The sequence below is a fragment of the Suncus etruscus genome, chromosome 5 (genome assembly GCF_024139225.1).
Source record: "Suncus etruscus isolate mSunEtr1 chromosome 5, mSunEtr1.pri.cur, whole genome shotgun sequence".
In the NCBI taxonomy this organism is placed as follows: domain Eukaryota; kingdom Metazoa; phylum Chordata; class Mammalia; order Eulipotyphla; family Soricidae; genus Suncus; species Suncus etruscus.
This window is the reverse complement of record NC_064852.1, coordinates 65268431-65294124: the sequence shown is the minus strand read 5'-3', so window position 1 is coordinate 65294124 and position 25694 is coordinate 65268431. Positions and strand designations below refer to the sequence as shown.

Here is a 25694-nt window from a genome sequence, read left to right as displayed (position 1 = left end):
TCTTGTATTATCGCTCTGGCTCCTGATATGTGTTTATGAAACATAAGCATTTCTTTACTTGCCTATTATCCGCCATCTCTTCCGAACCTGAAATATAAATAAGCTACTTGAAGGCTGAAACCTTTGGGTGTCTTGCTCAGTATTTATCTTTGCACAGTATCTGTAATATGTAATTGCTTTGAATGAAGGGGTGTTTACTTTTTTCCCCCTAACTTTGTCAGCACTTTTTTGTGTGTGTGTGTGTGTGTGTGTGTGTGTGTGTGTGTGTGTGTGTGTGTGGTTTTTGGGTCATACCTGGTAGCGCTTAGGGTTTACTCCTGGCTTTATGCTCAGAAATCACAACTGGCAGGCTCAGGGGACCATATGGGATGTCAGGATTCAAACCACCGTCCTTCTGCATGCAAGGCAAACACCTTACCTCCGTGCTCTCTCTCTGGCCCAGCACATTTATCTTAACCCTTCATGATTAATGGGGGAAAATATAAGGCATTCTTATATTAATATATGCTTTTTTTTATCCTTCTGCCTTCGGGATATAAAACCCAAAGCCATAGATAGACATAGGGAATTTATTACATGTCAGTATTGGAGGTGCCTTTGAGGTAGTTGGCCCTAATAGTGGAGAAATAAAAGTAAAAAGAGACAATGTGGCTACATCAGGTAAAAACTTCTATAAAGTGTTTTGTCTCTTGAATAAATTCTTACAATAAAAAAAAACTTCTATAAGTGAAAGAAAGCATTTCTAGAATGAGTGGGAGAATATATTTGTATATCCAATATATGATAAAGGTTTGTTGTCTAAGGTATATAAATAGCTCATGCAACTCAACAAAAACACAAACCCATATTTACGAAAGGTTAGAAGATCTGAATAGATACTTCTGAAGACATACAGATGGTTAAAGGTCATGCAGAAAAATACACATGATTTCTTATAAGGGAAATAAATGCAAGGACAAATCACTATGACAATGAAATATTTTGTACTAATGAAAGTGTCTCACATTGAAAAGATGAGTAACTATTAGCGTTGGTGAGGATGTGGAGGAAAGGAGCCTTCAGATACTGTTGGTGGGTAAGTAAATCAGTGCAGACATTTTGGAAAACAGTATGGTGATTTCTCCAAAAATTGAAAAAATAGTATTATCATCTGGTCCAGCAATTCCACTTTTAGGTATCTATTCATAGAATATTAAATTACTAACTTGAAAAATTATATGTATATACATTGTTTAAGGCAGTATTGATTATGGAGACATCAGAAGTGTACATCAATAGATAATTGGATAAAAAAGTGGTATAGATGCACAATGAGGACTTATGCATATATATAAATATATATAATGAAATGTTACCACTTGCCACAAGTAGAAATAATGTGAAATTAGGTAAGGCAAAATCAATCAGAAGAATAAAGACAAATAATTGGGTGATTTCACCTATAAAGGAAGCAAGCTGATGAATGGGGAAAAAACCTGGTGGGGCCAGAGAGATAATACAGGGGTAGGGTTGGTGAGGTTCTTGCCTTGTATTCAGTTAACCCAGGTTTAATCCCCAGCATTCCACCTGGTCCCCTGGGCACCTCCAAGAGTGATTCCTGTGTGTAAAGCCAGGATTAACATCTGAGCACTGCCTGGTGTGACCCCCAAACAAAACAAAATAAATAAGTTTGTGAGATATTGAAGATTAGACCTGGGTCAGCCATGTGCAATGCTAGCACCCTACCCACTGTAATCTCTCTCCAGTTCCCTCAGTTATATTTTGGTCATGGACTAATGAAAATGTAATACTTTGTGATCCAGTTCAAGAAGGTCCTGTGAATTGGAAATGTCTGTGGCAGACACTTTTCTTCTATCGTTTTGTTTGTTTGTTTTTATGGGCCATACCCAGTGATGCTCAGGGGTTATTCCTGGCTATGCACTCATAAATTGCTCCTAGTTTGGGGGACCATATTGGATGTTGGGGATCAAACTGAGGTCCATCCTGGGTCAGCCATGTGCAAGGCAAGTGCTCTGCTGCTGCACTATCACTCCGGCCATCTTCTATCTTTTTCTTTTTATCCTCATAAGCCCTGCGATTTTCAAAACTGTTACTAAAAGGGTATCATCACTTGTCCAAAATGATCATTTCCAACTCTGTTTGTTATAGTGGTCCCTTCTGAGTCCTGTCTTAACTGCACTCCCTGTCCATTTGTGGCAAGCATCTACTATGGACTGACCCTCTTGGCCCTTGTTTCTATTGTCTTTGGGTATTATTACCATGCTATTTATTTTATACTCATAAATGAGTGCGATCATTCTGTCCCTCTTCCTCTGGCTCAATTCATTCATCACTATACTCTCCATGTCTATCCATCTTACTACTATATAAGCAAATTCTTCTCTCCTCTCCTCCCCTCCCCTCTACTCCTTTCCTCACTCCTTCCCTCCAGTCTCTACCCACCTTTCTCCTCCCCTGTCCTTCCCTTCCCTGTCCCCTCTCCCCTCCCTTCTCTTCTCCTTTTCTCTCCTCTTTCTCTCCTCTCCTCTTCAATTTTCTCCTCTGCTCCCCTTTTGTCCCCTTCCCTCCTTTTTTTTTTGTGGTGTGGACTGTCAAATCTTATGCCTCATATATGCAAGGCATGAATCTCATCACTAAGCCACATTGCCAATCCCTGTTGATAGCATGAACATTTTTATTATTATTTATATTTGGATTTTTTTGGGTCCATACCTGGTGGCGCTCAGGGGTTACTCCTGGCTCTGCACTCAGAAATTACTCCTGGCAGGCTTGGGGAACTCTACTGGATGTCAGGGATCTAACCTGGGTTGGCTGTATCCAAGGCAAATGCCCTACTGGCCCCTACAATTTTTATTTTATTTTTTTTTTAGGTGTGGCACTGGGGCCACACCTAGTGGTGCTGGGCAGGGTTACAGGGGGTTGTCACCAAGTTCTGGGGACTGAATTTGGAGTGTGCTGGGCATATGCTCTAATATTTGCTTCATCTCTCTGGCTCCTGGTCTGAGCTGCTGCTTTCCCCCCCTTTCTTTCTCTTATCTAACTGCACTTTCTCTTAGTTCATACTAGTGTTTGTCAGCCAGAGGCAATATGTATCTCCTATTAGCCCTAGGTTATTTGAAAGGGGCCACAGATGAAAATCAAGTAATGGAAATGGGTCACAGCATTACAATAGGGGGTAACTGGCAGTACTAGAACTTCATAGGAAGGAAACAGTTAAAAGGGAGCCATAGCAAAAACAAGTTGAGTAACACTGATTCAAACTATTATCCACTTTCTCTTTATTTTGATGTCAGGGATTGAACCCAGGTTTTCACACATGCAAGGTAGCCACCAATATACACTCTTGAGCTATTTTTTTCATGGGAGCCAATCTTCTAGGCCTTCTGGTCATTTTATGTAGCAGTCAAGGTTTTGATATATAAGACAAATGTAATATATATTAAGAAGCTTCTCTCTGTTTCTAAGCAACAAGTTCCCTCCTTTGTTGTTTTTCCTCCATTTGTAACTTTATTTAAACATCGTGATTTACAAAGTTGTTCATAATGCAGTCATTTCAGGTATTCAATATTCCAATATCAGCTCCAGCACCAGTGTGACCCTTCTCCCACCACTGCACCAAGTTTTCCACCCATCCCCCCAGATGTCCCTCTTAACAGGCACAAAATCTTTACCTTTATGTTGCTTGTTACAACATACATATCATTATGATATTACTGAAGTTATTGTCCTATGTTTTGTTGAGCTGTTAGGTGCTAATTGGGCCTTCCATACTATTGTTTTTGCTAATTGAGCTTAATGGGCTTCTACAAAACTTTCCCATCTTATTTTCTGTCTTCCTACTATTGGACTTTTAGTATTGTGAATTTTGGCGATGTTGTGTAATTGCGTATGTATCCCCGTACTCCCATGGCTGTATAAATAGAATGATTAGCCACCAATGGTATCTCTGACTGATTAGATTTAGCATGGCTGTGAAACTTCTCTGAAATCAGTTGTAGGTTGAGCTGATGAAAACAAGTAGAAATGGATGTGGGTGAGTGGTATACTGAACTCTCTAGCTCTAGCAGAACAGGAACTGGCCTGCCCCATCACAAGACAACTCTGGTAATCTGGGCCTGAAACTGAACTTACCAGGAACTTTCTCTTTCTTTGTTATTATGCTGCCAAGTTGTATTTTGTGTCCTTGGTCTAACTCAAGTATAATTTAGAAGTTTCTGCTGGAGCTTTTGAATCTCACTCTGTCCCTGCAATTTCACACTGATGAATTGCCTGCTCTGGTAGGAGACTGGGCCTGAACCACCAGCACTTTATGCATTTTATTTGGTTTTTGTTTTGTTTTGGGGCCACACCCAGCTAGGGTTTACATCTGGCTCTGTGCACATGTATAGTCCCTGATAGTCTCATGAAATCTTTTCTGGGAGGGATTTGAGGGTAGTACTTGGTCCTTGGATATCGTATCAGTCTCCTGTGATTCCTGCATTGTTTGAAGGGGAGGAATGTGTTCCCACTAACCACTCCAGTGACTGGAAATTAGGTATATTCAGGGGTGAGCAAGTGACTTTAAGTTATTGCTGTTTACATCTTCCAGAAACGGATGGTTCCTTGGAAATAAAATGTGATTCTTTTTTTGTTTTGTTTTATTTTATTTTATTTTATTATTTTTTTGGTCACACCTGGCAGTGCTCAGGGGTTACTCCTGGCTCTATGCTCAGGCACGAGGGACCATATGGGATTCTGGGATTCAAACCACCATCCTTCTGCATGCAAGGCAAACGCCTTACCTCCATGCTATCTCGCCAGCCCCAACATGTGATTCTTGCTCCTCTGAACTTATGGTTCCTGACCTTGAAAGCTGAAGACCTGTCCTGTGTCTAGTCAGGTGCTCTATACTCAGGCAGATTTGAGAGTTCTTGGCCATCTTCTACCATTCTTCAGCCAGTGACCATGCCTGGGAAGCTTCCATCTGGCTTAGGAGACACTGAGTCTCTGAGGGCAACAGAGACCATTACCTATTCTAGGGATTCACAGTGGGTAATGCTTCTTGAAGTCTCAGGACAGTAAGGGGTCTGCCTTCCTTGTTTGGGAGACCTGGTAGGTGTGTTGGAGAAGGCAAGCAAGAGAAGGTAATTCTTATTTGTTGGAAGGAGACCAAGGTGCAGATATTGGAAATATTTCACTCCTTTCCTATTCTTGGCTTGAATACTTCCCTTGTTTTTTGTCTTCCTTGAAGCTGAGGGCTTAGTACTAGGAGAAAAGTTTTATTGAGACCCTCTAGAGAAGGTAAATAACCAAACCCAGGTAAAGCCTTTATATCAACTTTTGTTTGGGGGGGGTGGTGTCAAGGGCTTATTCCTGGCTCTGTGTTCAGAGATCACTCCTTATGATGTTGGATAATTGAACCAGGGTCAACTGCAGCCAAGGTAGATGTCCCCCTGCTTCTCTACAGCCCATCTGCATACTGTTTTGTTTGTTTGTTTGGGAGTGTGGATGTGCTTGTCTTATTACCATAGGCCCTTAAGTTTGTTTTTTTTTGGTGTTTTTTTTTGGGGGCCACACCCAGCGTTGCTCAGAAATAGCTCCTGGCAGGCACGGGGGACCATATGGGACACCGGGACTCGAACCAACCACCTTTGGTCCTGGATCGGCTGCTTGCAAGGCAAATGCCGCTGTGCTATCTCTCCGGGCCCCAAGTTTTCTTGGTTATTAAAACTGATACCTATAAAATGTGAGCTTGTTCACCTGGTTCTTTGGTATTTGCTCAACCTTTTGTATATGTGTGGGGTGGTGATGGTGATTTTAGATGTGCCCTGCAGTTTCAGCTCAAGAGATGTATCCTGAGGTTTCATTGCTACTGAAAATGTGTTTCATGGACTAGCATCTCCTGAAAAGTTAGATTCTCAGAATCTTTCACCTGCAGACAGATGTATGAGAGCATACATTTTTATAAGATATGATATAACATGAATAAATTAAAGATGTAGCCTGTCCTCCTCTTCCTACTTTCCTGTATTTTAGGTGGTAAACTGATGCTCGTGAGGCTTGCTATGGGTCACACACATAGTTTTTCAATATAGTCTTGACATTTTTTTTGTATGTTTTGGGGGTTGGATCACATCCAGCAATGCTCAGGGGTTACTCCTGGGCCAGCACTCAGAAATCACTTCTGGTAGTTCCTGAGGAGAAACCATATGGGACGCCAGGGATTGAATTTAGGTTGTCTGTGTGCAAGGCAAGCACCCTACTTGTATACTGTCACTCTAGTTCCATCTTTCCATTTTCTTATTGATCTCTTTTGTAAACTGAGGCAGATAGAGGGTGGAGCAGTTCTCCAAGGTGGTCCATAGATGCTGATTCTTGTAGAGTCCTGGGAGTGAGGGGAACATAGAGACTTTAGCTGTTTGGTTTGGAAGGCCCTATTTAGCTGGACATTGACTGCCCCAGAAAGTTTATCTTTTTATTTTGTTTGTTTTGTTTTCTTTTTTGGGAGGGGGCCACACCCGGTGGTGCTCAGGGGACCACATAGGATGCTGGGGATTGACGGTGTGCAAGACAGTGCAATGCCTTACCTATTGTGTTTTTGTGCTATCACCAATCTTATTTTTTCTTTTTTCTTTTTTTTTTTTTTGGGTTTTGGGTCACACCCGGCGATGCTCAGGGGTTACTCCTGGCTATCTGCTCAGAAATAGCTCCTGGCAGGCACGGGGGACCATATGGGACACTGGGATTCGAACCAACCACCTTTGGTCCTGGATTGGCTGCTTGCAAGGCAAACACCATTGTGCTATCTCTCCAGGCCCTTATTTTTTCTTTTAATTTAATCTTTTTTATACAGTCACTGTAAACTTACAGAATTATTCACGATTGGTTTTCAGGCATACAGGTTTTCAACCCCTATCCCAGTACCTCTCCCCACACCCACTCCCATCTGTTTGCTTCACAAGAGGTACTTTTTTGTTTGTTTGTTTGTTTGTTTTGTTTTTGAGCCACACCCAGCGGGCTCAGGGGTTACTCCTGACTCTGCACTCAGAAATTCCTCTTGGCAGGCTGGGGGTACCATATGGGATGCCAGGAATCAGACCTAGTCGGTCTAGGGTTGGCCATGTGCAAGGCAAACACCCTACCACTGTGCTATCTATCCAGCCCATAGAGGCACTTTTTAATATATAATATATATGCATATACAATTTTAAAATAATTTCTTTATTTGAGCATTGTAATTATAAAAATGTTTGTAGTTGGGTTTCACTCATAGAATGTACACTCCCCCCCTTTATCAGTGCAACTTTCCTGCCACCAATGTCCCCCATTTTCCCCACCCCCACCCACTGTCTGTCTTCAGGACAAGGCATTCCATTTCTCTCTCAGTATCATTGTTGTGGTAGTTGTTAGTGCAGTTGTTTCTCTAACTGCACTCATCACTTTTTGTGGTAAGTTTCATTCATGGGCTAGTCCTTCCAGGTCTCATCTCTATTGTCTCTGGGTATTATTACCATATCGTCTTTTATTCTTCTTTTTTTGTGTGTGTGTGTGTTTTGAGCCATACCCCATGACACTCAGGGGTTACTCCTGGCTATGCGCTCAGAAATTGGGTGATCGAACAGTGATCCATCGTAGGCTTGCGCGGGCAAGGCAGATGCCTTACCACTTGGTCCACTGTTCCATATATATATATATATATATATATATATATATATATATATATATATATATATATATATAAATAAATATAAATATATATATTTATTTTTTGTTTTGTTTTGTTTTGTTTTGTTTTGTTTTTGTTTTTTGGGTCATACCCGGCAGCGCTCAGGGGTTACTCCTAGCTCCATGTTCAGAAATCGCTCCTGGCAGGCTCGGGGGACCATATGGGATGCCAGGATTCGGACCAATGACCTCCTGCATGAAAGGCAAACGTCTTACCTCCATGCTATCTCTCCGGCCCTGCTTCGTATTTTTCTTATATTCCATAGATGAGTTAGAATCCCTCCCTGCTTTCCTTCCTCCTTTCCTCTCTCCATCCTTCCCTCCCTCCCTCCCTCCCTTATCCAGCTCTATTATAGAAGTGAGGTCATACCCTGACATAGTTGGTGGACCCTGCAGTATGAATATAAGCCTATTGTATACAAAGTCTGTGTTCCAGCCTGTTGAGCTATCTCTCTGATATGCTTTTTCTTTTCTTTTTTCTTTTTCTTTTTTACTACTAATAATCAAACCAGGACTTCATACATACAAGGCAGGTTTTCACTGCCGAGCTCCATCTCTGGCCCTCCATTGCCCATATTTCTCTCTTTATAAAATTTTTTTGTTTTTATTTTTGTAGCCACACTCGGTGATGCTCAGGGGGTGGTTACTTCTGGCTCTGCACTTAGGAATTGGTCCTGACAGTGCACAGGGACCATATGGATGCTGGGGATTAAACCTAGGTTGGCCCCGTGCAAAGCAAGCCCACATTGCCCATTTTTCTATTCAAGAGCTATTGTATTAGACAGAATTGTGTGTAGTTTCTACTTTGTAAATCTGTAGTTTCATCTTGCTCACTTTTGATTGTTTGCTTTTGGGCTACATCTGACTGTTCAGGACTTACTGCTCATTTTGCCTTCAGAGATCACTTTTGGCAGGCTTGGGTTGAGATCATATGGTATGCTGGGGATGGAATCTGGTTCTGCCATGTGCAAGGCAAACGCCTTACCTACTGTACTATTGCTCCTGTTCCTCATCTTGTTCCTCTTAATAGATAAGGATTCTCTTCAACTGGGACCAGAATGGTAGGACAGTGGGTAGGGCATTTGTCTTGTATGTGACCAACCAAGGTTTGATCCCTGGCAGCCTATATGCCCCTCCCACCCGCCAAGACTATCAGGAATAATTCCAGAGTACAGATCCAGGAGTAATCCCTGAGCATCACTGGTGTGGCCTCAAAAAGGAAACAAAAAAAATTCCCTTAGGCAGTATGGTCAGATATTATAGTTCGGCTTGCAAAAAAATATGAATTTTACACGAATCAGCAGTAAACATGAATAATAAAATAGCAGAGAATTACCATTCCTACATCAAACAATTAAAAAAATCTCTTATTCAGAGTTCAGTGGACCAAAGACTAGTCAGTAGTGATTATGTGTGGGGGGTGGGGGGTTCCTATTGTACTGGGATCCCTATCAGCAGCATTTGCCATCATGTTGTCTAGAGGGGTAGTGCAATTTGGGGCCAGTACAGAGAAAATAGAACTAGTTTAGATTTCAAGAAGAGTGTCAAAAATATGATTGAGAGTTCTTCTATACCCCTTTTTGGGGCAGAGTTTGGCCCACATCCAGAAATACTCAAGGAGTAATTCCTAGTTTGCACCCAGGAATTACTCCTAGTGGTACTCGGGAGATCATATGGGATGACAAGGATTCAACCCAGGTTGGCTGTGTGCAAAGCAAGCTCCCTACCTGCTGTACTTTCCCTCCTTCCCCCTTTATACCTTTCACCCACCTTCTCATATGCTAACATCATATCTGATCATAGCACAATTACTAAAAGTAAGTAGTTCCATTGTTATACTATTTATTTGACTACCATCTTTACTGCTAGTTTGCAGGTTTTTCCGCTCCTTGCCTGTTCTCTTCCAATCAGATGCCAGTAGACTATGGACATTTACTATCATGTCTTCTTAGTCCTCCAATCTGGATCTCTCAGTCTAGCCTTGGTTTTATTTTTGGGGGTGGTGGTGTCACACCTGGCAGCGCTCAGGGGTTACTCCTGGCTCTATGCTCAGAAATCGCTCCTGGCAGGCTCAGGGGACCATATGGAACGCTGGGATTTGAACCACTGACTGCAAGGCAAATGCCTTACCTCCATGCTATCTCTCCGGCCCCTAGTCTAGCCTTGTTTTCTGTGACTCAGACTTCTTGCTGCTCAGTTTTCTTGGCGACTGATTTTCAATTTGGATTTGCCTGAGTGTCTGAAGCTGAGATTGAGGTTATGTATAAGTTGTGTATATGTGTATGTATACACATTGTGCCAGGCCATTGCCATTTGGAGACAGAAATGTGATCTGTTTTGCTGTTGTCTTCTTTGTCTTGCTTGCTATTGATAGTGGTGACCTTGAGGATTTGGTAGGGCTTCCAGGGTTTCTCCATTTCCAAGTTAGAATTTGCCTTTTGTAATGAGTAAATATCATGAATATCTTTGGGAGGGGAGATACTTGGAATGTACTCCAAGTATTTGATTACCTTCAAATATTGACAAATTGTATTTTTTATTGGGTTCTTTTGTTGTTGTTGTTGTTGTTTTTGGGCCACACCCGGTGACGCTCAGGGGTTACTCCTGGCTATGCGCTCAGAAGTCGATCCTGGCTTGGGGGACCATATGGGAAACCGGGAGATCGAAGCGCGGTTCATCCTAGGCTAGCACAGGTAAGGCAGGCCCTTACCTCTAGCGCCACCGCCCGGCCCCTTTTATTGGGTTCTTGTCTCTTCAAATTCTTTTTTTAAATGGAGAGTGAGGACTTGGGGAAGGTTTGGGCCACACCCATTGGTACTCAGGATCACTTCTGGTTCAGGGATCATTACTGGGGAGGTGGGTACTTGAGGGACCATATGCAGTGACAAGGTTTGGTTGTGTACAGGGCAAGCACCTACTCCTGGACTGCCTTTATGTCCCCATCTGACAATTTTTACTGAAGTGTTTTTAACTCATGGGGTTTTCATTTTATTTTCTTTTCCCTCTGTCTAGGAATTGGAATGCTATTTAAGAAAGCACATCTTCGGGGCTGGAGAGATAGCATGGAGATTGAGGCATTTGCCTTGCATACAGAAGGATAGTGGTTAGAATCCCAGCATCCCATATGGTCCCCCTAGCCTGCAAGGAGTGATTTCTGAGCATAGAGCCAGGAGTAACCCCTGAGCCCTGCTGGGTATGACCCATAAACTAAAAAAAAGAAAAAAAGAAAAAAAAAGAAAGCACATCTTCTCTACCATTAATCAGTGTTCTTATTTATTAGGTCTGTAGACTGGTGGGTATTTATTTTATCCTGTGGGTTAAATTCAGTATTATTAGGCCAAAGAGATAGCACAACGGTAGGGCGTTTGCGTAGCAACAAGCCGACCCAGGACCAACAATGGTCAAATCCCAGCATCTCATATGGTCCGCCATCCCATATGGTTCATTGTGCCTGCCAGGAATGATTTCTTTTTTTTTTTTTTTTTGGTTTTTGGGCCACACCCGGCAGTGTTCAGGGGTTACTCCTGGCTGTCTGCTCAGAAATAGCTCCTGGCAGGCACGGGGGACCATATAGGACACCAGGATTCGAATCAACCACCTTTGGTCCAGGACTGGCTGCTTGCAAGGCAAACACCGCTGTGCTATCTCTCCGGACCCGAGGAATGATTTTTAAGTGTAACCCCTGAGCACCATCGGGTGTGGCCCAAAAACAAAAATAAATTCAGTACTATTGTCACTTTTTGTTTGTTTTTTTTTGTATGCTTTTTGGGCCACACCTGGCACCACTCAGAAATTACTCCTTGCAGGCTTTGGAGAACATATGGGATGCTGGGGATTGAACCTGGGTTAGCTACATGCAAGGCAAAGGCCCTACCTGCTGAGCTACTGCTCTGTTCCCTTGTCACTTAGTTTTTGATGTGGAACCCTCCATCCTTGATTTCAGCACATCTTCATATGGATGCTGCATGATACTTCATGGGAGATCAGCATCCTAAGTTTACCCTGCCCCAGCCCTTTGTCTGATAAGTCTTTGATACATGGTGGACAATTTTGCTTTTGATACATTCTTTTTTGTTTGTTTGTTTTGTTTTGTTGGGCCACACCCAGCAGTGCTCAGGCGTTACTCCGGCTGTCTGCTCAGAAATAGCTCCTGGCAGGCACCGAGGACCATGTGGGATACTGGGATTCGAACCAACCACCTTAGGTCCTGGATCCGCTGCTTGCAAGGCAAACACCGCTGTGCTATCTCTCCGGCCCCGCTTTTGATGCATTCTTATACTTACTATCTTCCAAATATTTGTTGGGGATTGATATTGAACCTGGCTGGGAGTTTAGTTCCTGACATTCATAAAGGGCTTCTCAGAGGTTCAGTGCTCAAGATCAGGGAGATAATAGATTCGTAGGACCAGGATTTAGGTTTGTGGACAGCAGACCTTTTCTGAGAAGCACATTTCAAACAAGAATGTTCTCTGTTATGTTTTTTTTTTTTTTTTTAATTTTGGACCACATCTGGCAATTTTCAGCCATTATTCCTGGCTCTGTGCCCAGGAATCACTTCTAGCAGTGTTCAGGGGACCATATAGGATGCTGGGGATCAAACCAGGTCTGGCTGCCATGAGGACAGGCTTATTGGCCCTCAGCCCTCCTTTCTTGAGGTAATGATGGCCTCATTTATGTTTTATGTGGCATTAATTACCTAAGCCAGTAAACTGTTGGGAAGTAAATGGCCTGTAAATCTTGGCTGGCCAGCACTTGCCTCCTGTTCTTGGGAACACGGTGATCTAAGCAGGATGCCCCATACTGGGTTCCACTCTCTGGGCAGAACCATTTTCCCAGAGCACCTCTTGGTCTCTGCCCTGGAGAGTTGGACAGGGGTATGTCTGCTCTGGGTAGTGCCCTGACTAAAGCTGGGGTTTCCTCATATAGGTAACCCCCTGGGCCCACAGTTAATGCTGCTATTAAAGGGGCAACTCTCTGTGGTATAACATTGAGCAACCTTGAATTCTGAGTCCTTCAGCAGGTGCAGCAGGCATGAAGGCCAGAGGAACAAGAAACAATGGGGTCAGAGCCAGTGGATTAGTCTAGGGGGGCACCTTTGAGGAGGTGCCACTGGCGTCCCTGTAGAGTGCCTGTCTGTGTCAGGCTGGAAAGACATGGTCTCATTTAATCCTTACAGCTATTATGCATGGAACATTCTGCAGATGCAGAGTGAGATATGGCATTTGGCAGGATGTGAGACGGTCTGAATTCAAGCCCTGGAGCCTGACTAGGCCCCCTACTGCCTTCTCCCCAGTAGGGCCATGGACTGTTGATTTTGCCACTAACTTCCCATGTCACCTTGGGCCCAGTGGGGCCTTGCAGGACCTGTGTTTCCTCCCCTTTTCTGGGCACTGGTGTCGGTTACTGAGAGGTCTCAGATGCCAGGTGGGAAGGACTCAGTGTCTGACCTCAACTGTGCATGCTTGCTGCTCTACTCACATCATGAAAGACTGCTTTACTCAGGTGCCCTCCTATCTGATTAGTTTTGGGGTGCCAACCTGACACTGGGGATATAACTACCCATCATTGTCACCTTATATTGGTCACATGTTTGGGACTAATGGGCCACTTCACACACACACACTCTCACATTATGCTATTTTGTAATTTTTTTCAGAATCACATCTTAATTCCTTGTTAAAAAATAAACTAAGGGGCCAGAATGATAGCACAATGGTAGGGCATTTGTCTTGCATGTGGACAACTTGCGATGGACCTGGGTTCAATCCCCAGATCCCATATGGTCCCTCGAATCTACCAGGAGTGATTTCTAAGTGTAGAACCAGGAGTAAACCCTGAGTGCTGCCGGGTATGGCCCAAAAACCAAAAACCAAAACAAACCAACTACTTTAATGCTATAGAACATATAAAATTTAAGGAGGGGAGGTGGAGAGATAGCATGGAGGTAAGGTGTTTGCTTTGCATGCAGAAGGACAGTGGTTCGAATCCCTGAGCCTGCCAGGAACGATTTCTGAGCGTAAAGCCAGGAGTAACCCCTGAGCACCGCTGAGTGTGACCCAAAAAAACAAAAAAAAGAGGGGAAGATCCTTCTTTTATTTGTTTTTGTTTGGGGATATACCCAGTGAGGCTAAGGGGTTAGTTCAGAAATCTCTCCCAGCAGGCTCCAGGCAAGCTCCCTATCTCTTCAGCCCCAAGGGAAGGATCCTTCTTAACCACTATTGCATGAATATATTAGGTTTATAAATGTAAGAGTATTTTGTCATACTCAAGTCTGGCATGCTGGAAGCTACTCCTGGTTCTTTGCTTGCAATTGCCCCTAGTGGTCCTGAGTATGTGGTATTGGAGATCAAACCCAGGCCTACTGCATGCAAATCAAGCACTCTATTGAACTCCTTTCTCTCCAACCCATAAAAAATTTAAAGATAAGAGTAGTGAGTTCATTATATATGGATTATTCAACAACTCCTGTTTCTGCACTCATTTGTATGTAAGTTTGTGTTTGTATGTAGGTCGGGGGGACTGAGATGTTCATCAGGGCTTGTCCATTCTGGCTATGGTGATACACATCATTTTTAGTTACAGTGCCAGCCTGGGCTCCCCACCCACTTTTTTTGGGGTTGTGGCACATCCATCAGACTTCAGGGGTCATTCCTGGCTCTGTGCCCAGAAAGGTCCATATGGGATGCTGGGGATCAAACCTGGCTCAGCCACGTGCAAGATAAACTCCCTACCCATTGTTCTATTGCTTCAGCCCAACCCTACTTTTTTGTGAGACCAGAACTTGCTCACGAATAGTTTTGCTGACTTGTGCTTCGTGCTGGGCACACTGGGGTTGGAACTTGTGACCTTATCATTCCTTAAGCCCCTGAGCAATATATTCCTTGTGCCCCCTCCAAAATGTTCTTCAGCATAACTCTAATTCTAGAATCATACTCAGGACATATATTATCAAGTCGGTCTCATTGCCTTAAATTAAAGTACAACTACTTGTTTCCAGACTGTTCATGTTAGCATTTCTCCTGCCTGAGCCAGGAGCCAGTCCAGCATGAGGCACTGTGCATTTTGTTGTCACTTTCTTCGCTCTTTTTTCATCTGGACAGGTCCTCAGCCTTGCTGTAGCTTGCATGATTGTCAGTGTTGTGAATGCAGATAGGCCAGGGGATCATGGGCTGATTCTCAGTTTGGGTGCCTCTGAGGTCATTTTAGGTTGTGCACTTGGGACACTGATTAGTGTCACTGTGTCCTTCTTGCTGTACCCCATCAATGGGCAAGGGGTGTGATTGCTAACTTTGATCCCCCCCCCCCCTCGGCTGGTGAAGTAGAGGCCCTATTCATCCTCTAGTGACTGGGTCTGCAATGCTGTTGACTATTCAGTTTATTTCCAGCTTTTGCTATAACAGTACTGCTGAATAGCCTTATACAGCTTTTTTAAATCAGGTTATGCTGGCAGCCCTGTCAATTACAATCCTGGTGAAACTGTGGCCCTAGGCTATGTTTGTTTTCAGATTGGCAGATGTTGTGAAAATTCCCAGCCAGCTTTGAATGTGAATCTGCTGCAAACATGGGTGAGAACCCACTAACCCAGGTTTCCTTAGTGGGATAGTACTACCTTGTTAAAATTTGGGCAGACACAGACTGATGGATGAAGCTGACAGTGTATTTTCAATTTGGTAGCTGTTGTTTTTAAAATTTAGTTACCATAAAACTACAAAATTATTTGTGATGGGTTTTAGGCACACAATATAGTTCAATACTGATCCTCTCACCAATGTCCATGTCTATGTCCCTCTACTAATGCCCCCAGCCCTGTTTGTGTCTCATTTACCAGTCTGCCTCTATAAGAGGACTATTTGTTTTAAATATATACATTTTTGCACTGTAGTTTATAGTATTGTTGCTGAAAGGGTTTCATGCATAACACTTTACTGCCTTTCACCACTACCTCCTCCTCTTAGTTGACCGCTTCCCTTTACCATAGGCATTGCCCCTCCCTGTCCTTTACCCTAGTCCTACCAGGTGGCATGTTTCCTACTACTCTCATGTTCTTTGTTTCTATTGACCTTGGGTATTGGTAATTACATTTGGTAGTTTTAGATCATGGGTCTGAGCATCTTTTCATGCCCCAGGTTGGGTTGACTGGTTCCTGCTCTGCTACATGCTTTTGGAGTTTTATATCTAATTTTGTCTCTACTAGTTAAAACACTTGTTATTGCTATCTAAGGTTCTTGGTGTGTGTGTGTGTGTGTGTGTGTGTGTGTGTGTGCGCGCGCGCGCATGCGTGCATACTCATGTGTACACAAATCTGGTTCAGGTCATAGGCATTTTGCATCCTCAGAAAGTTTTCAGTCTAGTTGGGGAGTTTCTTTTTTGGTGTGGTTGGGGTGTGGGGGGGGGAGCTTCATCTGGTGATGCTCATGGTTATTCCTGGCTCTGCACCAGGTATCACTTCTGGCAGTGCTAGGGTACCACATGAAAAGATGAAGACAAAACTGGGTAGGCTGCATGCAAGGTAAGTGCTGTACCAACTGGACTATTTATTTCTCTGGCTCAAGTTGGGGAGTTTCAAGTTAACCAGCACACAGGAAGCCAAGGAGCACAGATGTCAAATGCTGGAAGAAGTTGGGATGAAAAAAAGAGTTATAGGAAGAGTCAGAATTATATTCAGCTCAAACTTCAGCATCCATTAATAGTTTTATTGGAATACCGCATACTGTTCTTGCATTATCTATGGCTGCTTCCTCATTACAGAGATCTCATTAGTAGTTGTCACAGACCTTATGACCCACTAGCCCTTTATGAGAGACAGTAGCTTTTATCTTAATTTTTTTTTTTTTTTGGTTTTTGGGTAACACCCAGCAGCACTCAGGGATTACTCCTGGCTCTATGCTCAGAAATCGCTCCTGGCAGGCACAGGGGACCATATGGGATGCTGGGATTTGAAGCAATGACCTTCTGCATGAAAGGCAAACGCCTTACCTCCATGCTCTCTCTGGCCCGAGAGACAGTAGTTTTTAATGGGAATAAAGTTATATAATGTGCGAGCCTGGGCTAGATGATAAATATTGTGAGTGGCAGAGGGAGGAAGGAGGAAAGCAAAGATTTGCTGAGCACCTGTCTGGCTCAGAGATATATTTTATTTCATCTTGCTCGCAAAGATATTCTTTCTTATTTTCTCTCATTCTTTGCCCTCTTTCCCCACTTCTGCTTTTCCTTCTGAGGAGAGGAAGAGAATGGAGGCCAGGCACAACTGGGAGCTTGGGGAAAGCTTCCATACTTATTTGAATTACCTTTAGGGCTATGGACAAAGATCCAAGCTCTCTATCTGGGTGGTGGTTCCCATTGGGCCTCAGTTCAGCTAGGGAATCCCCCACTCTTCCCTATGGAATGAAGTGGGAGGGTCTGCCAAAGCTTAGCTGTTGCCTGCCTGTGTGGTGAGCCTGTGACCTCTTCTAGCTCCCTTTGCTTTGCTCACCTCCACTCCTGGGGTAGGTAGGAGGTCTTCTCCTCTACTTTTTGACAGTCGTAAGCATTGACTGTGGGTCTTATCTTCCAAAAGCTTTTTTACCCCAGATATAAAACAAAACTCAGCTATACCCAGGACTCACTCTTGCTTCTGTGCTCAGGGCTCACTTCTGATGATTGGTGTTAGGGGATCACACTATATGCAAAGTAAATGCCTTAGCTGCTATACTAGCAGGTTTATATGTAATTGTTATAAAGTTAAACTGCTGAAAGTTGGTTATAAAAACAATACCTTGTATTGTTTGTTTGTTTGTTTATTCTGTTTTTTGGGTCACATCTGGCATCACTCAGGGATTTTTTTTCTTGGCTTGGTACAGCTCCTGGCAGGCTTGAGGGACAATATGGGAAGACAAGGATTGAACCTGGGTCTGTCCCAGGTTGGCAGCATGCAAGGCAAACGCCCTACTGCTGTGCTATCACTCTGGCCTATATTAATGCTTTATATCTCCACATTTATATTAAAGCAATAGAGCATATCAGATAGGGTGTTTGCCTTGCATGCGCTGACTTGGGTTAGATCCCCAACATCCCATATGGTCTCCCAAGCCTGCCAGGAGTGATTTCTGAGTGCAGAGTCAGGAGTAACCCCTAAGCATTGCCAGATGTGGTCCCAAAACAGAAGAAGAAAAAATCACACATACCAGTAAAAGAAAATGGCAATACTGACAGTGCCTGATTTCTGTCTCCTATGTTTTTTTCCTCTTTAAATTATATACTAGGGTGCCTTTGGCTCCATGACATGAGTGTGGGTAACTAATGTTCAGAGTTACCATTAACAGAAAGATGGGAGGAAATTAATAATGGAATGCTTCCTATTGTCATGGACTCTTAGCTTTTCTTTTGTTTAACTTTTTGGCCATATCCAATGGTACTCCTACCTCCCTTTAATGGATTCATAAGCATATTCTATGCGTATGCAACATTCTAGCTGCATGCCTTTGGCATGATTGCTATATTTTTGGCATGGACAACATACAGGTTGGTATCTTCATAAAGGCCAGTCAGATAGGCCCTACAGCAGATCTGTTTTGAAGCCCTGAGAAATTTTTCTCACCAGACTTAGGGAGAGAAGTTTGAGAATTTCAAGTTAAGGAGACTTCTGATAATGCCTAATTTCAGAGTGCCACGATGGGAGCCTGCAAAGAGAGACTTTTTCACCCTTCCAGGAGAGGGCGTACTCTTGGTGGGCCGCCATTTGCTTCCTCTGTATTTTATTACCTGTTGACTTGTGGACAGTCTGCTTTGTGCAAGCTAGGATAGAGAGACCTCCTCACTTACCCCTTCTCCTTCACGGTTGGAGTTAGGCCGACTAGAAAAAGTTGGAGAGTAACAGTCCTTTCGAAGGCTTTTGTTGTTGTTATGAATGAAACAAAACAGTTTTTATTTAAAGAAATTTGCGGGGGCCGCGCGGTGGCGCTAAAGGTAAGGTGCATGCCTTGCCTGCGCTAGCCTAGCCTAGGACGGACCGCGCGGTTCGATCCCCCGGCGTCCCATATGGTTCCCCAAGCCAGGAGCGACTTCTGAGCGCATAGCCAGGAGTAACCCCTGAGCGTCATCGGGTGTGACCCATGGTCTCCAAAGACCACCAAGAGTGATCCCTGAGCTTCACGCTGCCCCACCCCCATCCCAAGAAGAAATTCTTTTTCTTTTGTTGTTTGTTTGTTTGTTTTTGTTTTTTGTTTTTGGGCCACACCCGGTGACGCTCAGGGGTTACTCCTGGCTATGCGCTCAGAAGTCCCTCCTGGCTTGGGGGACCATATGGGACGCCGGGGGATTGAACCGCTGAACCGCGGTCCGTCCAAGGTTGGCGCAGGCAAGGCAGGTACCTGACCTCTAGCGCCACCGCCCGGCCCCGAAGAAATTTACTCTTGTTTCTGCACTCAGGAATTATTCCTCACAGGCTCAAGGGAGCATATGAGATGCCGGAGATTGAACCCATGTTGACTGTATGCAAGACAAAAGTACTACCCACTGTACCATTGATCCAGCTCTCCTAAAGACTTTCTAAAAACCCTAAATAAGCAATTCATTGGAATTGCTTGGAGGCTTTGTTTGGGAGAGCTGTATAACAAGACAGCCTGCCCCCACCCAGGATGGGGGATTTGCTCTTTGCCTCCTATTGAGACTTATTATAAGTTTTGCAATTAGCCAATGACCCATTCTCTGCTGGATGGGCTTTTGATTTTTCACAGCCCTCTGAGTTGATAATTGTATTGCCCACATTTGCAAATGCAGAAACAGACACCATTTATCCATTAGTAGTGGGCACAGACAAGAACCCAGACTAGAAACTGGGGTGTTAATCACTTCCTTAGTAGTTGCAATATATAGAACACTGGTAGCTGCACATTATATAAATTTTTACAGTGAACAGCTTGTGGTATATGATCATAGTTTCCCATATGTAGACTTGTTATACACTAAAAAGTGAATTATGGGGTGGGGTGGAGTGGGGAACTAGAGAGATAGTACAACAGGTACTTGCCTTCTTGGATGCACTTGTCCTGATCCAACAGTTGCCTGGGTTTAATCTCTGGCATCTCATCTGGTCCACTGATTCGATCACTAGATGTGATCCCTGAGCACAGAGCCAGGAGAATGCCCTGAGCATAACCACGTGCTGTTCCACCTCCCCACCCCTATATCCCCAAAAAGTGAATCATTGGGCAGAGAGATATTACAAGGGATTTATTATGCTACCAACACAGGTTTGATTATTGGTACCTTATTTTGTCCCCTGAATACTTCAGAAATGATTCCTGGTGGAGGAAAGGGCCCTGACTCATTGTATATCTGAAATTCTGTAGATCACAAGTGTTTCAATAAAATAAAATAAAAAAAATAAAGAAATGATCCCTGAACGTAGATTCAGGAGTAGGCTCTGACACCACCACATGTTGCCCACATTGTCCCCACTCTCACACCAAGAGAGTCATTAAATAAAATTGGCTTGTTACACTGTGGGAAATTTTAAATTTTGAGGGGAGGGAAATTGTGAATATATGAACGATCATTATTACCAGGATCAGCATGAATTGTACTTCTGTTTTTTTAAATCCTTTCTAGGGTGTCATTGGCACTAAATAGGTATCATAGGGAATAGGGTCAGAGTGACTAATGAGAGCAGGACATTCATACACACAATATAAATACATTTTCAGCACATGGATATGCACATGCAGTGTCTTATCCAGTCTTCCCCTCAGCAATAGAATCATGCCAGTAGGTGCTCGCTCTTCAAGCTCTGCCTCTCACTAGGAGGAGTGTTGCCCATTTGAGGATAATTTGGATTCTGCCTTATATTTGTGCTTTTCCTTTCTGTCTTATGCACCTCAGAGTTACCAGGCCTTTGAGGATAGACACACTGTTTTCTTTCACATGTTCTGGCCCACATTTCCCTGCCTAATCATAAGATTTTTTTTTGCCAAGTTTTATTTGGGGGGGGGGTGTCCAAAAAGAGAGATGCTATCATCATACTCTTCTTCCCCTTCCCAAGCTGTACTGGTATGACTTAGGAATAGCTCAATGATTATGTGGCAGCAATGATTATGCCACTTCTGGCATGGTGTGTGCAGTAATGATGAGGTGTTTGTTGAATAACTGTTGTTGAATAACTGTGACAAGCAGGATCATTGTAAACAAAACAGACACATACACTGCCTCTACAGGGCCTATTTACTACAGCTCCCACCTTTGTCCAGAAGGGATGTAGGCAAGCAGAGTTGTGTGCTTGTGACAGAGTCAGCGCATATGATTTCATTTATAGGCTAATCTGTGCCCAGAGATAGCAACTTTCTGATGGCCCTGTAATGTGTGAATGCAGGGGAGGTTGTTTGGCTTTGGTTGAAGCAGGCACAGGGAGGGAGGCTGGGTGTCTCTCCAAAGCTGAACATGGATGAGGCCATGTGGGTAGCCCTGAACCAAGCTTGTCTGCAGAGTCATGGGTCAGTCTCCCGCAGTGTTCGTGACCACTTAAGACCAAACATTCTGGCATTCTTCCTCAGGGAAGGTGAATGACTCTGGACAAACCTGTTAGGGTGTGGGAAGTTGCCTTTTGTGCTGGCCAGAGTGTTGGCTCCCAAGCCCGGAAACATGCTATGAATCAAACTTTTGCAGAAAGCTACCAGTGACTTAGTGAGTAAAGATTCTTCCACATGGACATGTAGGTAGGACAAAAGTGTGGGCTTCTCAATTTTTCTGGCTGGTGAGAGGTTCTTTGTCAGTACTGGGGCTGCCTTGCTCATGGCCTGCTACTTGTACCAGCAGAGGTGTCTGTGTGTAGTCAACATCATTCCTGACCTGAAGGGAACTTCAATGCTAAGCTTGGTGATGTTCATTTCAATACCTGGTTTCACTCTGCACCCCTATATATATCTGTGGGATTTATGGTGTTTGGTGCAGATCTGTTGCTCAGTGAATATTTGGAACTAATAATCTATCTCTGAATCTATTGTTCCCCCATTAGTCACTGTTCAACAAATGACTATACACAGGTCGACTTAAAACAATTGGTTCTTTCAAAGTCCTGGAAGCTAGAAGTTGGGTGCCTGGCAAGCCATGTACTGTGGAAGGAAGCTTGGTGTAGTTGTTCTTTGCCTTCTGCAAAGTGACAGTGGCTCCAGGCATTCTTTGGCCAATGACTGTACCTTTTATCATTTCTGTGGCTGCATGCACCTCACCTCTCCAGGATATTCTCCCCACCCCAATATTCTTTTTTGTTGTTGTTGTTGTTTTGTTTTGTTTTCGTTTGGGGATCACACTGCTCAGGGCTTAACTCCTTCCTGGTGCTGTGCTCAGTAATCAATGGTGCTGTGTGTGTGTGTATGTGGGGGGGGGGTGATGACATTTAGGATACTGGAGATTATACTTGGGTAGGCTGCCTGCAAGGCAAACACATTCCCCACTGTATTCTCTAGTCCAATATTTTGACTTGATTTCATCTGCAAAGAGTTCCTTCAAATATATATATATATATAATATTTTTCTCTTATTTGTTGGGAACACATCTAGCAATAATAATTTTAAAGTTTGTTGTTTTTCTTTTTCTTTTGGCCTTGTGGATGAACTTAATCCATTTATATTCTTTACCTAAATTGTGCTAGTAATAGTTCACCAAGTAGAATCCCCACACCCTTTCAAATATATGAAATTCTTTGAATTTGGAAAAATGCTTTTCATTCTGCAATTAGAGACAATGTTTAACAGGCTTGCATTTGTTCCTTTTAAGTTGCTTGCTACAAGCACCTATGGCAGTTATTTAGGGGAGGATTTAGGTATTCTTTATAAAGAAATATGATGGTATATTGCATAGACTTAATGCAATGATTTTGAATTCTGTTTCTTTGAAAGTTATCATGTGCTGTCTGTTCATCAAGGGTTCATGTGTTGTATTGTCTGGATTAGGTTAGGTCAGGTGAACAACCAGGAGTATCCAGTCCAGGGAGCCATCTGCATTGTCCCTGGTTTGTCTTTCTTCTGAGCTTCTCAGACTTGGGAGCCTAGCTTAGATGCTCTCTAGTTGGTGAAAGCCCATTTGAAAAGACTTAAAAATAAAAAATGTACCATTAACCCTCAACTTCAGGTCAGTCTTATGAAATTCGACTGCTGGAGAATCGAAAACTGGGAGACTTTCAAGATCTGAACACAAAATATGTCAAGGTAAGTCTGCTGGATTCATGCTATCCTGCTGAGAGTGAAACTTGAGCTTACTGGGATTTGGGGTTGGGTTAGGCATGTCAGAAGGGGCTGGTGGTTGGGAAATACTTCCAAGGGGCAGGTGAACTCTGGAGCATATTGTCTAAAGGGACAAACAGGCAGTTAGGAGTTGCAGTGGCATTTGTTGATGCAATGGGTGATCATTGAACAGACTGAGTTCAAATCTGCCTTTGCTGTTTCCTAAGAAATGTTTTGCTCATGAGCACAAGGGCATTCACCGACTGCTTTGGTATGTAAAACACTTGGAATTTTGGAGAGAATGGATGCCCCCATTAGTCTTATTATTAGTGCTCTTGAACTGGAGAAGGGCAGTTCTGATGGGGCTCAGAGCTGGAAGGACAGCTCCAGTTGTCAGGGCTGTAAGTTTGCCCTGACTTGGGAAGGCAGCACGGGAGCTCCCCTGACCCCTACTCATCTGTTCCATGTTGTCCCCTTCTCCAGAGCATCATCCGAGTGGTATTCCATGACCGCCGGCTACAGTACACGGAGCACCAGCAACTGGAGGGCTGGCGGTGGAGTCGGCCTGGAGACCGGATCCTGGACATTGGTGAGTCTTCTGGACCAGGAGGGCTCCAATACTATTTGGATGTTGTTGGAAGCCCTGTTTCCATCTATGCACTACTGTCCTGTGTAGAACTCTATGGGCACTGCCAGAGATGACTGAGCCCTGTAACTGCATTTACCTTTCAGTAAGGACTATTTGGAAAAGCTCTAGCTAAGCATTCTGAAAGAAAGAAAGAAAGAAAGAAAGAAAGAAAGAAAGAAAGAAAGAAAGAAAGAAAGAAAGAAAGAAAGAAAAAAGAAAGAAAGAAAAAGAAAGAAAGAAAGAAAGAAGAAAGAAAGAAAGAAAGAAAAGAAAGAAAGAAAGAAAGAAGAAAGAAAGAAAGAAAAGAAAGAAAGAAAGAAAGAGAAAGAGAGAGAAGAGAGAAGAGAGAAAGAGAGAGAAAGAGAGAAAGAGAGAGAAAGAGAGAAGGAAAGAGAGAAGGAAAGAGAAAGAGAGAGAGAGAAAGAAAGAAGGAAGGAAGGAAGGAAGGAAGGAAATCATTACTGAGATGGGCAAGAAAGAAAAAAAGAAAGAAAGAAAGAAGGAAGGAAGGAAGGAAGGAAGGAAGGAAGGAAGGAAGGAAGGAAGGAAGGAAGGAAGGAAGAAGATCATTACTGAGATGGGAAAGAAAGAAAGAAAGAAAGAAAGAAAGAAAGAAAGAAAGAAGAAAGAAGAAAGAAAGAAAGAAAGAAAGAAGGAAGGAAAGGAAGGAAGGAAGGAAGGAAGGAAGGAAGGAAGGAAGGAAGGAAGGAAGGAAGGAAGGAAGGAAAGAAAGAAAGAGGGGCCGGGCGGTGGCGCTAAAGGTAAGGTGCCTGCCTTGCCTGTGCTAGCCTTGGACGGACCGCGGTTCGATCCCCCGGTGTCCCATATGGTCCCCCAAGCCAGGAGCAACTTCTGAGCACATAGCCAGGAGTAACCCCTGAGCGTTACTGGGTGTGGCCCAAAAAAAAAAAAAAAGAAAGAAAGAAAGAAAGAAAGAAGGAAGGAAGGAAGGAAGGAAGGAAGGAAGGAAGGAAGGAAGGAAGGAAGGAAGGAAGGAAGGAAGGAAGGAAGAAGATCATTACTGAGATGGGCAATGGGAATGGAGTTTGTGGGGGCCGAAGTGATGGACTGCAACCCTTTAACAATACCCTTATAGCCAGGTAGAATTTAGGAGTTTTTAGGGGCCACACCCATTGATACTTAGGGGTTACTTCTGGCTCTGTGCTCAGGGATCATTCCTGGAGGTGGATGCTGACCATATGGGATGCCAGAGGTTTATCCCAGGTGGGATGCTTGTAAGGCAAGCACCCTATCCACAGCACTGTGGATTCAACCCCAGAAATTTAGGAGTTATAGTGACACTGGGTGTGTAAGCCATAGGTTGGGTCACCCTTCTGGAGCGAATGAAGCATACTAATATTTCTGCAGCAGAATAATGTGGCTATTCACACAGAGTAGGAGAAAGACTCCAAGGAGCCTCATGGCAATTCATATCAGGCTTGCTGCCAAAGGAATTGTGCAAAACTTAAAAATGTTGGTATTTCAGACTGTCATTAAGGAATCTGGACCTGCTATAGGTCTTTTTTTCTTTTCTGGGGGGGGGGGTGGGGTCAACCTGGTGATGCTCAGGGGCTACTCCTGACTATGCACTCAGAAATCGCTCCTGGCTTGGGGGACCATATGGAATGCTGGGGGATTGAACCATGGTCCTTCCTAGGCTAGCGTGCACAAGTATAGGAATCTTTGCCTAAATACATGGGAATGGCTGACAATTACACTTTTGTGTGTGTGTACAGATATCCCACTGTCTGTTGGTATCTTGGACCCCAGGGCCAACCCAACTCAGCTGAACACAGTTGAATTTTTGTGGGATCCTTCAAAGAGAGCATCAGCATTCATTCAGGTAAATGGGGGTTGTGGGAGGCAGGTTGCCTTTTGTAATATCTGCCTGTTTTCTGCTGTAGTCAAGGAAACAGAGGTAGAGGAAGTAGTGACATTCAGTGCTTAGTCACAGAGCTCTGAAAAGAAGCACTTCCCAGTGCAAATCATTTCAAGTTAAATTTCTCCTTGATAAATTAATTGCCAAACATTGGATGTACAGACAGCCTATGTTAACCACCATCTAAGCCAGGCAGCTGAGGCACTGAGCTTGAGAGCTCAGTATGGTCAGCTCACTTGCTTGGTGTCTCCACCCTTTTGAACCTCTCAGTCTCTCTATACCCCACTC

At 43.6% G+C, this 25694-nt stretch overlaps 1 protein-coding gene across 1 annotated transcript in view; it reads left to right on the top strand.

Moving 5' to 3' along the window:
* The window catches only part of TFCP2L1 (transcription factor CP2 like 1), a 62315-nt gene that overhangs the window by 18368 nt on the left and 18253 nt on the right, over positions 1–25694 (top strand). Inside the window, exons 3-5 of the mRNA XM_049772859.1 lie at positions 22808–22884; positions 23383–23488; positions 25264–25370. Coding sequence (XP_049628816.1) covers positions 22808–22884; positions 23383–23488; positions 25264–25370 — 290 coding nt within the window. The remainder of the gene's footprint in view (positions 1–22807; positions 22885–23382; positions 23489–25263; positions 25371–25694) is intronic.